At 36.2% G+C, this 13,664-nt stretch overlaps 1 protein-coding gene across 2 annotated transcripts; it reads left to right on the top strand.

Annotated features, from left to right (window-relative positions):
- Positions 1 to 1,013: 1,013 nt before the first annotated feature.
- Positions 1,014 to 13,445, top strand: LOC135689285 (protein phosphatase 1 regulatory subunit 42). Of its 2 annotated transcripts, none has more exons than XM_089109883.1 (6): positions 1,014 to 1,936; positions 3,424 to 3,590; positions 4,055 to 4,193; positions 4,721 to 4,955; positions 6,184 to 6,520; positions 11,321 to 13,445. In XM_089109883.1, exons 1-5 carry the CDS (start codon positions 1,805 to 1,807, stop codon positions 6,504 to 6,506), a joined length of 996 nt encoding a protein of 331 aa, XP_088966009.1. In that variant the 5' UTR covers positions 1,014 to 1,804; the 3' UTR covers positions 6,507 to 6,520; positions 11,321 to 13,445. The 2 variants fall into 2 exon arrangements, with proteins under 2 accessions (XP_088966009.1, XP_065062535.2); XM_065206463.2 differs by lacking the exon at positions 11,321 to 13,445 and adding an exon at positions 7,192 to 8,505 and having other exon boundaries at positions 1,015 to 1,936.
- The last annotated feature ends 219 nt before the right edge of the window (positions 13,446 to 13,664 follow it).

Here is a 13,664-nt window from a genome sequence, read left to right on the forward strand (position 1 = left end):
TCAAGAAAAGTAAAATTTATCAATGAGGAAAATGTTGTTCCTGCTTAATCTACCATCAATCGATGCTATGGTCCAACTAACAATCTTGAGGTTCAACTGCAGTGGCGAAAATTGCGGGGTTGTGTGTGGAGGCCGGGAAAATCATAAAACCTGAAGGGGTATCACACCTCTTTGCACCCCATGTAAGATGTGCCTCTGTGTAATCAGGTTTTCCACTGATGATACAGTAGGTGTTTGAGTGGAAACAGTCTTTTCTGGTGGCATATTTTGTTTCCTAACTTTTTCAAACGATTGTACATCTGCAAAAAGTGTTTTTGTTCATGGGCGTCTCCTATTTAATAAGGGCGTGGCCCTGTTCATGCGGCAGGACCGACTATTTTTGACTGGCTTCGCCACAGCACTTTGAGACTATCTAAGTTCTTGATGCTGTCTAAGCAAGATACCTCGCTGCGTTTCTCTTTGATAGTCTTCGTGTCTACCCAACATTCAAATCGTATTGATTGGGTATTAAGAGATTAAGAGAAGAGTACAAGTAATGAGCGTCGGCCAATGCAAGAGTAGAGTACAAAATCAATTTTGCATTCTTTTTACAATGAAGAAATAGAAATGCTAAATATATATCCCTAAGCTATTTCATGCCAGCAGGAAACTGCCTACTGAAATTAGATCCCTCTATGCAACGTTTTAACCGACTTTACACCTGATGTGAGAAATTTTTTCTCTTGTATCGATCGAGCCTAGAGCATGTTCCCTGAATGAAGCAATTTTTGCAAGGGTATGGGGGTTTTTTTGCGTTTAAAATCGAAATACAAATGATTATCGGGTTGTTACTGGCTTCTTATTTCCATGCCACTTAAATGAAGAAGACGTGTAGGTTTAAAGTTGTACTAAAGATTGTCTATTAATAAGGGGATTATTTATAAAAAAATTAAAAGGGGACTATATATAAAAAATTTGAATTATAACAATCTAAGATGTAAGAAAAGGTACGTTTGAAATCTTAAAAATGATTTTTGAATTATTTACTGCGTTTTTCTGTAGCATTTCACGAAAACTTTAATGGCGTATAACATTTGCAATCTTATGAAAAAAATCTGACAAGACGCGTCGCCAAGGAACGCCTGCACTAGAGTAAGGCTGGGGGGGAGTGTTTGTGCTCAGGACAGATAGTAGATTTTTCCCAATACCATAATCAAGTACTTGAGAGGGGGGAAGTATAAAATAAAATAATTGCATGGATCTGTTCCAATTATACAGCTGGGTTTTTAACAATCAAAGGATCTAAGTTTAAGCAAAATGTTGACAAAATTCTCCATGAAAGCGGGTATTACATGGCCTTGTCATTACTAAATGTTTGGATTTACGAATTCATAGCAATTATTAATAGGCTGGTTGTAAAACTTTAACTGTCCGCTTAGTCTCATTACTCCATAGTTGCAGAACCATTAAGAATGCAAAATGCAAATTTTTGTCTGCAATTCGTGTCACGTCACATTTGATGCAAGGAACGTTGCGTTGCATTTCGTAGAAGACGCTTCAAGTTGCATTCCAAAGTCGCCTCACATTTTAGAAAGGCGTTTTGCGCTCATGTCATGCAAGACGCGTTGCCAGATGTCTCGAATAAGGCGCGTCGCGATGCGTTGGATTTGAAACAAGAAACAAGACGCGCTTAATCAAGCGTCTATTCTCTATTCACTTCATAGGCCAGACAGAAACGAGACCAAAGTAAGATGGTTAATCGCTATGACAATCAATGGAGGACATAAACATGAGTATTAACGTGACATGAACCCTACCAGCAAAGATGGTCAAAATAACCTCTGAACTGATTATTCGTCACGGAAGCCATTCAAAAAAGCAGAACTATGAAAACGACTTCCAGTTTTTGCGAAGATTAACCCACATATATTGTCAAGAAAAAAATATCGATGAAATTGTAAGTATGATTTTGTAGAATTCGAACTTTAGCAGTAGCTCAACTTTAGGCCAGAATTCGGTTTGGGCTTCGCTAGAATGTATCTGAAAAATGATAGGTTAGGAACTCATTGATAGCCTGAAATATTGTCTCTTTTGAAATGTTCATTACAAGAATATTATTCCGGTATATGAGAGCGGTTCAGATAGCATACTTTATAGAACATACAACCCATAATGTTATCACCTGTGTTCTGTGAAGTAGACCTATTGTTATAATTGTAAGGGATGAAGTGTTGGCAGGGGGCTGTAGTTTTACCAAAAATAAATCTACCATATCTAGGCAACAGGTATAGTTTACAGGTTAAACCTAATGTTTGTAGAATAGCTAAACAATGTATGTTATCTGGGTAATAAACAAATTGTGGCTTGTAAAAATTGTAGAGACCATGTCAATATGTACAACACCTGTCAAATTTTTGAAATAGATAAGCAAACCCTCAAGGAACTATTTTCATTTTTTTCAGACAGTTTATGTGTAGAAAGGCCGGAGAATTTCCAAGACTCGTACTGTAAACCTTGCAGTTGGGAAACAAATAATGGCTCCCTTGAATAAATTGTCAACTGAAGGCGGTATCAAACATGAAGATACCTTCACCAATAGCAACCACCAAATTATGTCAAAATATCAAATTTTAAGCTAAATAAAACATGATTCTTTATAACATAATTTTCTAAGAAAGGTTCAATTGAACAAGAGTCCACAATTTACTTTCTGTTGAATAAGTGGTAAATTGCTTGCATTTTACCACATCTCTCTCCTTAACTTTGAATCTTATGCTTTTCTCATCCAATTGATGCCCACCAAGAAGGGTGCTGTCATATTATTGTTATCTTCATTTTGGCCTACCTAGCTGTGGTCTTCTGGCTATTCTCTTTTCCTATTTCTTTGTACCTATTCATGGCCTTCTCTTTGCCATTTAAGTTTTTCTATCTTCTCTAGTATGCACCTTTATGTTTGATATATCCACCTTCTCTACTCCGCATGTCATAATATGACATTCTCCATTATTTCTTCTTGAGGCAGTGGGAATCAGGCTTTACAACTGGCTACTGATGGAAAGTTTTCAATATCAGTATGGGAAATCTTCATTTGACCAATTGTAGGTCCACTAATAGTATTACACCTCAAAAATCATTTGACCCCAGGTCTTGGTATACCATTTCCTTATATCACGACTCACTGCTTCATATTACAGTGTACTTTAGTATATTGGTACTGCAATCCTATGAAGCTTGTTGTGGTTGTGGAAATATGTATATATGTAGCTGTGATCCTACAGCTAAAGGTTTTTTGGTACTTTAGAATGAATACCTTAAGATTTTACAAATAAATGCACACATAGTGATTACTATGTCACATAGATTGTACATATTATTTGCTTTGTCAGTTACGTGCTTCAAAGTAATGCTTGATCTATTAATCCCAATGTTTCCTTTTTTCAACAGGTAAATCTTGAAGTATGCAAAAACCTCAGTGTTTTATATCTATATGATAACAATATCAAGCTGATCAAGAACCTTTCATCAACCTCAAATCTTACGCATCTTTATCTCCAGAAGAACCAATTAACCAGAATCAGTGGCCTAAATGGGCTTACGAGACTTTCAAAATTGTATGTGGCATTAATGTTTCTAAATCTCACTTCAATTAATTATTTTCATATAATCCAAATAGAGTACCAATAGGGTAGTGACATTGACAATTACATGTAAATTTTTTATTCTACGATCATTGACATATGTTGATCTTCCATGCAAGTATGGTGTTGAGAATCACAATTAAAAGTAAAGTTTGCCAATGAAGTCATACATAAAGACACTCTATTTCTATTATGCCCACTGTAAGATGGCTTTTGTCATCCAACTAAAAGATTTTACTGATCTTGAAAAACTATTTTTATGTTGTATAGGAAACAAAATGAAGTTTTGGATTTATGCTGAATATATATATATTTATTTTCCACTAATTTCTCGGAAGGTTGTATACAGCCAACCAATTTTTTAGAAATTTGAAATGGATGATATACTCCTGTGTTTTTGTGCTATTCCTTTACTTTCTGTGATCATCTATTTGCAGGTACCTTGGAAGCAATTCAATATCAGTTGTTGAAGGCTTAGAAAAGGTTGAAAGCTTATCAGAACTTCATGTAGAGAACCAACATTTGCCCCCTGGGGAATCATTGCTGTTTGATCCAAGGACAATTGAATCATTGTCTGTAAGTCTTGTGATACTTTGTTATAATCAGCTTATTTTCTCACCTCTGTGTGGTATACCCATTCTGTAGTAATTCACAGATTCACTCAATTATTTCATTTTTATTGAGTTGCTTTTTTGTTGCTGTGTTGTAACAAGGAAAAATGACTAAGAGCATTTCATAGAGCAATGCACAACATTGCAAAGAAGGATAGATAATTTTGATGAACCTGTGAAAATTTTTTATTATTCAGCAAATGCTCTTATAATCACTGAAAAATTAAGTTGGGTGGCCAAACAAATATAATATTATGTTGAGTTTGTTTTTTGTGTGCTGTGAGATCAAGTTATTGGATCTCAACATAAATTTTTTTAAACACAGACTATTTTCCCTGTATTGAAATTATATGTCACTTTTCTGCTACTGAAAATTTTCCTTCAGTGGCATATAAGCAATTTTGAAAACATTTATTAGAAGCTTGATGTTATCAGAAGCCTTTTGAAATGTGGTTTCACTTGACCTAACTAATAAGTTTAATGTTTTCCTAGAAATCATTGACAGTACTAAATGTATCCGGAAACAACCTCACTGAAGTATCTGAACTTTCACCCCTTGGCAGAATAACCCAGTTCTTTGCATCTCATAACAACCTAACAGATCTTTATGACCTTTCTTGTGCTGTTCGATCCTGGCCTACTCTGTCGAAACTGGAACTTACTGGAAATCCATTTTGTCACAAGAAAAAATACCGAGACAAAATCATCCTTATGTCTCGACGACTGGGTATGTTTTGAAACTTTTTATCTTTTTTGCCTGCGTGCTTCTATCATTGTTAGTATCACGACATTCATGGATGAAAGGTGTCGCCACAACCATCTATGGATAAAGCATACGTAATTGAATATCTGGCCAATTTATACGCCATAGACATATTTAAAGTTGCTTAAAGACTCATTGCTAACAATGGGCCTTTGCGAGCGTGGCGACGATCCAAACAATACACCAATTCGACTTACGGCCTCATTTTGAAAAATTCTTTTGTACAAAATTTTTGACCTCAGATTCGGATTGACAGCAATGATTTTAGTCTACTTGTAAGTTTTCATTATGATATTGCTCACGATATTGATTTTATGACGACATAAAGATAAAAACTATATAAGAGATTTGACCGTGATTGGCGACTAGGGGGGTAAAGTTGCCCCCCGAAACGATTTTTGCGGTCAAATCCCTTACAAGTTTCCAAACTTCATTTCTTGGTAAAATCTAAAATACAAGCTCAAACAATATGAAAAATGGTATCCCGCCTAAAATTATGACGATAAAACCAAATCTGAACTTAAAAAAGTTTGGAGAAATTTCCAAAACGAGGTCGTAAGTCGAATTGGTGTATGGCAGTAAACTTCTACGGATTAACCAAAATTGATTTCAGACTGTCTAAAAATGCATTATGGGATGCTTGCGTAGCGCAATGGCTCATTGTTAGCAATGAATCTATAAGCCATGTTTCAATTAACAACTTGTCAATCAAGTAAAATGATACCTCTCAGACGCTTGTTGATTGGTCAGTAGTTCATTGACAGGTGGATTAAGCCACTTTGGTATTTGGCAATTGCAGTTAAGTGGACCCCCGTTTCAATAAAGCATATAATTATGAAAACGGCGAAGATTATGTCATTTAAAAGATAAATCGTGATGTATTGTGATCAATTTATCGACAGTTAATGTTCAAAGAAGTAATATAATGCCTTGGCATACCGGCCCTGTCTGCAACGTTTCTCGCATAAATACATTACAAATCTTCAAAGTAATTCTGAGTAGAACAATTAGCCAAATTTTTTCATCGCACCGGTGGTAGTTAGAATTACCGCTGTTGATAAATGGATGAGCGATTTTTCGATTTATGAGATTAAGCTAATGTAACTTTGAAAGTAAGTAGATATTTTGATAAATAGATTTGTCAATTAACAGTGTTTAGCATAAGCTGGTGTACGATATATTTTCTCCTTAGTAATGCTTGATGGAAAAGAGGTCAATGAGGCAACGAGATTGTTTTTACAAAGCTGGCAAGCGAATAAAGATATGAAAAGAATAAAACGGAAAGAAAGCAGGCATGACTCTGAGGCTGATGGAGTGGCCGACACAGAGCATGGCCTTCCACGTTTGACAATGCAAGCCTCCTTGGAAAGCAAGGGTCTTACAACTGAAGGGTCATTTGTTGTCCGCCATCCAGGTCCGTATTCGAAGCAAAACAAGCAATTTGCAAGCTTATTAGCAAAGGCTTCAGAGCGCAAGGGTATACCATTAGGCACAGATACAGTGACAGCAAGATAGATTTAGCATAAAAGGTATGCAGTTTTTGTCAAATCGTATGTCTGCGTCATACCGAAAATGTTAAATTGTCATTCTTAATCTTTTTAAAATGATATTTCCTTTTCTATATAGGAATGTTAAGCAAAAGAGCGTGCAGGAACGGAACATGTCATTTCATGACACGACATGACATGACATGACATGACATGACATTGAAATTGACATTGAAATTTACATTGAAATTTACATTGAAATTGACATTGAAATTTACATTGAAATTTACATTGAAATTTACATTCTATTTCACCTTTTATGGCGTTTTCTTTTATCCATATACCATACTTGTGTTGCTCAGATGGAGTGATTTATAGCACTGTTGCTTCTCGCCTCTGTAGGCAGACAAACTGGATCTAGCTCTTTGACACTCACTCATTTCGTTGAGTATCATCAAAAGTAATGAAAAGGTACTTCCTCTAATCCAAAGACACATTTCCCGTATTTTGATATCATATAGCACTCCACTACCTGAAGTGACAGGGAGTACTTTGTCAGTTTTTTGTAGCCTGTCATCAACTGGCTTATGAGTCAAAGACTAATACAATGTAAAAAAGCATATTATGCTCTACTGAATGCAATCTAGGAATTTATAAGTATAACAGGTTGTCAATTAGCCAAATATCAACAGATATGTTATATTTGTTTCAAGGGACAACGATAACTGGTAATTCCAAATTCCAAATTCAAGCAGAAGAACTTCACAAAAATCTAAAGGAATTGGATTGCCTTTTCCCATGCAAATCCGGACGCATAAACTATTAGCCATCGCTTATCGAAACCAGTTTGCTAATAAAAAAACTCGGTAGGTTTTTTAATGGAGGATAGTTTACGGCATCGCACCGTTTGTAATCTTAAAAGAGCAAACAGAATTCAATTTATTGTGGTTTTTATCATTCAAATCAATCAGTGAAACTGTCCTATGAACATTGGAGATATCTAAGAAGACAGTGGCAAAATTGAGACAAACGGCCTAAGTGTAATGATTTTTTACCTAGAAAGATAACAAGCGTTCTGAAAGCACTTTAAGACCTGCTTGTATCTAAATTTCTAAGGTGGTTTTGTAGCAGTTAAATGTAGTCATCTAGCAAGTGTACATAATTATATCAAATACATCAACTACAGAATAAAAGCGTTCCCCACATTGCAGGAGTTATGTGATGAAATCAGTCCATAGTAATATAGAGCCACTGATTTCAAACTGTTTCTTCTCATTTTTCCTACGGTTCATACCCTATATAGTTTCCGAAAATGGTCACCTCTGTATAACTGACGAATTTTTCGAAAAAGTTTCATAAATTGTGAACACTTCGCTGTTGCTATGTTGTGGCGCGTACTTACGACGCAAGATGTATTATCAGTCAGGAGGAGAAAGCTTACACGTCAAATCGTCTCTTATAGTGAATTCTTCTCTAATACATTCTTTTTGCCGCAATCCTTCAAAAAGCTAAGTTTGCTACGAAAGAATGTTTCTCCCACCGTTCCGTGAATTAAATTTTTGTGAAATATTAAACTCTTTCGTAGCTCATCGTTTAATGATTCTCCCAAATATTAAACGCAAACCAATGCCATCGAAATATGCAAAAAGTATATCCCAAAAGGTCTTTTCTCTTGAGGTTTTTAACAAGCTATGCACCCCGAATTTTCAAAGTGACTTTGCACAGTGAATTTGCACCGTAAGAGTTTGTACCGTGAGTTTGCATCATGAGTTTGCACTGTGAGTTTGCACCGCAAGTTTTCACCTCGAGTTTTCACCGTATGTTTGAACTTCTAGAGCTATTGGGTAGTATAGCATTAAGGTATACCTTTTTTCATAATCTGAAGATTATTATTTTAAATGTTCGCTTGTCAATAGATGTACATAGTAAATGTGAAATGTTGTTGTAATCACCTAAACATTTATTCATGAAAACGCTATGGCTGAAATCGACTGAATTAGTAGAAAAAGAGGAAATAAATCGTTGTATCCTTGTTTTCTGTGTATTTGCCTTCCCTGTAGCCTTTGGGCTTTAGATTTTTGGAGATAGTTAAGTTTGAGCTCGTTTTGTTACCAGTTGCCGTAACTTCCCTGTTATCGAGTTCGATTAGATGTCGCCAATAGCATTTTCGAACGCATTTATCGAATTCAAGTTAGCGCTGTGTTTCGACGTTACAAAGCATTTGCTGCCGAATTTTAGGACTGTTTAGACATTACATGTGAAAGATCGAGTGAAAGACGGAGATAGTTTTTAAAATGGGTCAGGCAATGTCGTGTTTTCTCATCAGGAAAACTAGTTCGTTTGATCCCTGCTGGGATGAAACATACATGAACAGTAGAGGTAGGTTTATTATCACTCATTGGTTTTTAAAACTCCTATTGGTTATTTATATGTATTTTTAACTAGTCTGCACTTTAGCGACCCACATTTGTATTTCCTGACCGGAAATTGAATTGATTTGCTACTACCTAGCAAGGATGACGCGATCAAAAGAAAGATATGAACAAAATAATTTTGTTTTCGTTCACAACTTGTTTCGAATTTGACTTGCTTCAAGCCTTCGTTCTGACATGGAGCCCTGGCCCTTGGAAGAACTCCTTTCATCTCTGCTCCTTCACAGAAGAGGTCGTTTTGACATGCAGCTCTGGCCTTTGAAAAAACTCCTTTCATTTCTGCTCCTTCGCAGAAATCGCCCACAACTAGTAGTCACAAAGTCTACGTTCAAAGTCTTTGCAACACTTATTTCTTGCACTCTGAGCATTATACCGAAACTCGGTCCTGCTCAGTATCGATGTAGAAGTAGAAGTAGAAAGAAAACACACCCAATAAAGTGACCCTGAGTCATGATAAAGACCCACCTTGGATATCAAATGAAGTGGAAAACACAATTAAGCGTAAGTATAGAGTTTATAAGAAGTTAATGCAAAGAGGTAGAAGGGTAGAAAACTGGGATAACGTAAAAGCAGTTCGTAAATCAACTTCAAAATTAATTGCTAATCCTGAAGAAAATTACTATCGAAAATTAGGAAGTAAACCCTCCGGCCTTTATACTAGCACTAAAACATTATGGGCTTCACTAAACAGGCTAACTGGTAATAAAAAACTTCCCACTATTCCTCCTTTACTTGAAAATGGGCTTTTTGTGGTGAGCTTTGAAACAAAAGCAATTGAGTTGAATGACTACTTTGCCGCACAGTGTTGTACAGCAGGAACACCAAGTAGACTCCCCAGTTTAGTAGCAAGTTCTGCCCAAACTTTGCAGCACTTTGACATCAATAGGGTAAAAGCATTAAACCACATTCGAGCTCAAGTTTCCAGTAAATCCCATGGGTGTGATGACATTTCTGTTGCTATGATTAAGTTATGCGATGATGCAGTCGTTGACCCGCCTGATTTTCGAAAAGGGCTTAGAGACTGGAATCCATCCTTCTTCATGGAAGAAAGCAAATGTTGGTCCAATTCATAAAAAGGGAAGTGGCCACTGCAAGAACAACTATCGTCCAATTTCTTTGATGAAGAAGGATATTTGAGAAACAACTTTTTGTTGTAATCTACTATAATTTGTGTGAAACCAGTTATTAACGTCCAACCAATCGGGTTTTCCACCTGGTGACTCCACCATAAATCAATTGCTAAGCAAAACACATAAGATCTATTGCGCGTTTGATGATATACCAAGTAAAGAAACACGTGCAGTATTCCTTGACTTATCGATGACATTCGATAAAGTATGGCATGAAGGACTTATCCACAAACTTAGATGCAATTGAGTATCTGGTGATATGCTCGCACATATTAAGGATTTTTTAACAAATCGGAAACAAAGAGTTGTCGCAGGAGTACCCCAAGGGTCTTTGCTTGGTCCTCTTTTCTTTTTATGGTTTATATAAATGATATCTGTGACAATCTAAATTGTGAGGTCAAACTCTTTGCAGATGATACTTCATTGTTCTCAATGATTGAAAACGAGCTTGTTGGCGCTGATGAATTGAATAGAGATCTTGAACAAATACGGCTTTGGGCTGTAGGACGCACCACCCAAAGATTGGAGGATAGGATAAAACAACACGTTCCATCTAATATTAGAAACAAAACACATCCCCAAAGAGAACAGCCACCTCGGTCTTGCAAATCCAAAATTACTAATAAAACCTGCGATTCTGCTATCGGGCAGCATTTGCTAGAAAACCCAGATTGTGCAAAAAACTATAATGGCGACATGTTTCGGATTATTGGTAAAGCCCGATCGTCGTTCCACCTAGCAGTTTTAGAATCTATCTACATAAGCACGAAAAAACCGCTACTGTGTAGACAAAAGGAGTTCGTTTTCACCTTAGGACTCCATTGGTAACATTCTAATAGGCAAGCGGCACTGATTGGTCAACCTTTACAGTCATGTGCTCGTGTTTCTGATTGGCCTATTTCGATCCACAACTGGGTATATATATTTCTTAGCGTAGAGTTTTCGATCTATGTTCTGACGTTTTAAACTCTGAAGAGTGTCAGACGAAAAGCTTTAGTTTACTAAATGTTTGCTTTTTTCAAAGCCATTTACAAGTTTTGTACCACCAAAAGATTGTTTAAAATGAAAAGTGTAAAAGTGTAATGTAGGAGAAAAGTAAATAGTCTTAGAGTAGAGTCTTTTCGAATATTTGCTACATAGCTCCAAGGCACATGATTTCAGTCTCTATAGTCTTTTCATACTTCTTGGGATGAAAAATCACGTATAATGGGAAGTTATAGGATATGTTTCGACTTCTGTTATCGCAATCAACTGCTAACTTGGCGAACCTCTCGTTGCAGCAATCAAAGAAATGAATGATACACCCTCATTTGATGATGTCCACGAATCTTTTAAGTTTGTTCGGTACGAGGATGGCCTAATTTTACAAGAAAACAAACCCGAGGTAGATGAACAGGCTGGAGCATCTCCTGGTGAATCAGATAGACAGATGAAAAATGCTTCATTGTGTGTTATTGGCAAAGCAATTACTCTTTTTCCTTATGATGAAAATCAGAGCTCCATTCCCTCGAGGAAATTTAAATCTTCAAAGTCTCCACTCTAGGTGGCAGAAGGCGAGAGATAGCCCTTGCATGACTATAGAAGATTTGGTGCTTTTTCTAGAGACTGTCCTGGTTTTCACTCCTGCAAAGATTCCGCACTTGCAAATCTCCTTTTTTCTGTTATTTTACTTTATAATTGCTATTATTACATCACTTATTGGCAAGCTACTTAATCACCTGATTCATTTAGTCGTATTTTCTATTTCTATGATAAGTCAATGAAATGCCAAGAAATCCCATTCGTGTTGAACTGATGTTTTTCAAGTTGCTTCATCTTCTTGAGGATTAATAGTTACGATGCAAAGGATAGTCAGTATCAGTAATGATAATACCCCAAGATAATACCCTTGTTGCCCCTCCAGTCAACACATGTTTCTCAAAAATTGAACCTTGATTAGAAAAGTGAGCAACTAAGACTGTAAGATCTCTTTTACCTCATTGTTTTGCTCACTACCTGTTGGATAAAAATTTGTACATTTCCCAGACCGCTTTGGTTATTAGTACTCAACGAGTTTGAATCGCCTGTTTTGCTCCGCTCACATTCTAAGGAGGGGGCTATTGTAGTGAACTTACAAACTCACAAAACAATAGCAGAGAACACCTTTTGTTTTCAACTTGCGTAATAATTCTTTAGCCCTATTTCAACCAAATTCTATTTTGTGTGTTACACTGCTTATTTTTTATTATTAATTCTTTTGGTTAAGAAAATATAATATGTATGTTTAAAATAAACTATTGCAACATACCACAAAATGGCCTCTGGCCATTAGGCCTGTGCAGCACCAAAAATATCTGACCGAGACATTTCACCTATTCTCTAAAATCAAGAAGGACAAAGAATAGTCGTAGACATCCAAGAAGTTTGTCTTAACGGTAATTCACAAGTCAGTCCCTAGTAAAACTTTTTTATAGTTAGTCCTATCAATATTTTCAAGCAAATATTTCACTGGTTCTCCTTTCAACATAGATAATTTCTGCTTTGGCAATTATTGATAATGTTTAGGAAAAAGAGCATATTTTAGTGAAAAGTCATCTCTAAACCTTTTGATGTTACTTGTTATAGCCATTTGGATATTTGTAAGCTAAATATATTTCGCAGGAGGGCCCTCATTTTGTTGCGGATTGTACGATACCTTCAAATGATCAAAAAAATTTTTTTAGATATTTGTCCGATTCTCGTCGTAAAATTGACTTAAGATTTCTCTAAGGTATTTTGCGGAAAAATTTTTCTGAAATTTGATCGAGAGGACTAGATCTGGCTTCTCAACTATCTTTTATAGAACATTACAAAAAGTTGGATCAACGTCGCTGCCGCTTCAAATTTACGCATGTTGATATTGAATTGGATAGAATTGAATTGAATCGACACACTCTGACCTGAAATTACATCACTCGCTTTTCAAATTTTGCCAAACCCTCTTAAATGTAACACAGTGCACATATTCAATAAAAAAGATTCAAACCGTGAAAAACTTGAGAACAGAATATGAGCAGGTGGTTCCTCGAAATACAGCTAGAACTCTCTCAAAGAATGATAACTGCAAAACCCTTTAAGTTAACATGTATCAAGAGACAAACTATTTTGATGAAGCCAATCGATATGGATCGGTGTCACGAGGCAATCAACGTATATCGAAATGGGAAGAAAATGAGAAGTTCAATTATCAGGTCTTGATGACGCTCAAAATCTTGTTTTCGTGAAAGCACAAAGACTGTAGGTGATTTTACTTTAGAAAGATTCATTTATTTAATGCATATATCATCAAAGGGGAGGTAGCTATCTATATTGAAGATTTTATCTGCCGCGGTGATGAAATATTTTTATCAAAAGACTAATCAGAATTTACTATCGAAGAGGCGTATTTAAATCTCCTATCTCCTACCACCTGTCTTCGACCATGTCACGATTCCCGTGACGAAAACATATTGGATACCCTGGTGATATGCTATCGAGCGAGTTGAGCTCTGTTACGAAAAGCAAAGCTAGGCGCTAACATTTTAGCCTCGTTTGAGATCGTCCAGCTAGAAGGAGCAAAAGTTGTACTGCTAACTAAATGATGGCCCAAACGAAGCATAAGTGGAA

Source organism: Rhopilema esculentum, chromosome 9 (assembly GCF_057945365.1).
Source record: "Rhopilema esculentum isolate cy_ngs chromosome 9, ASM5794536v1, whole genome shotgun sequence".
Classification (NCBI taxonomy): Eukaryota; Metazoa; Cnidaria; class Scyphozoa; order Rhizostomeae; family Rhizostomatidae; genus Rhopilema; species Rhopilema esculentum.

Bases quoted from the DNA above. Each gene is read 5' to 3' on its own strand.
- LOC135689285 (XM_089109883.1), top strand. From the start codon at position 1,805: ATGGTCAAAATAACCTCTGAACTGATTATTCGTCACGGAAGCCATTCA. The intron at 1,937-3,423 runs GTAAGTATGATT...TTTTTTCAACAG, and splicing joins AAAAAAATATCGATGAAATT to GTAAATCTTGAAGTATGCAA. The intron at 4,194-4,720 runs GTAAGTCTTGTG...ATGTTTTCCTAG, and splicing joins GGACAATTGAATCATTGTCT to AAATCATTGACAGTACTAAA.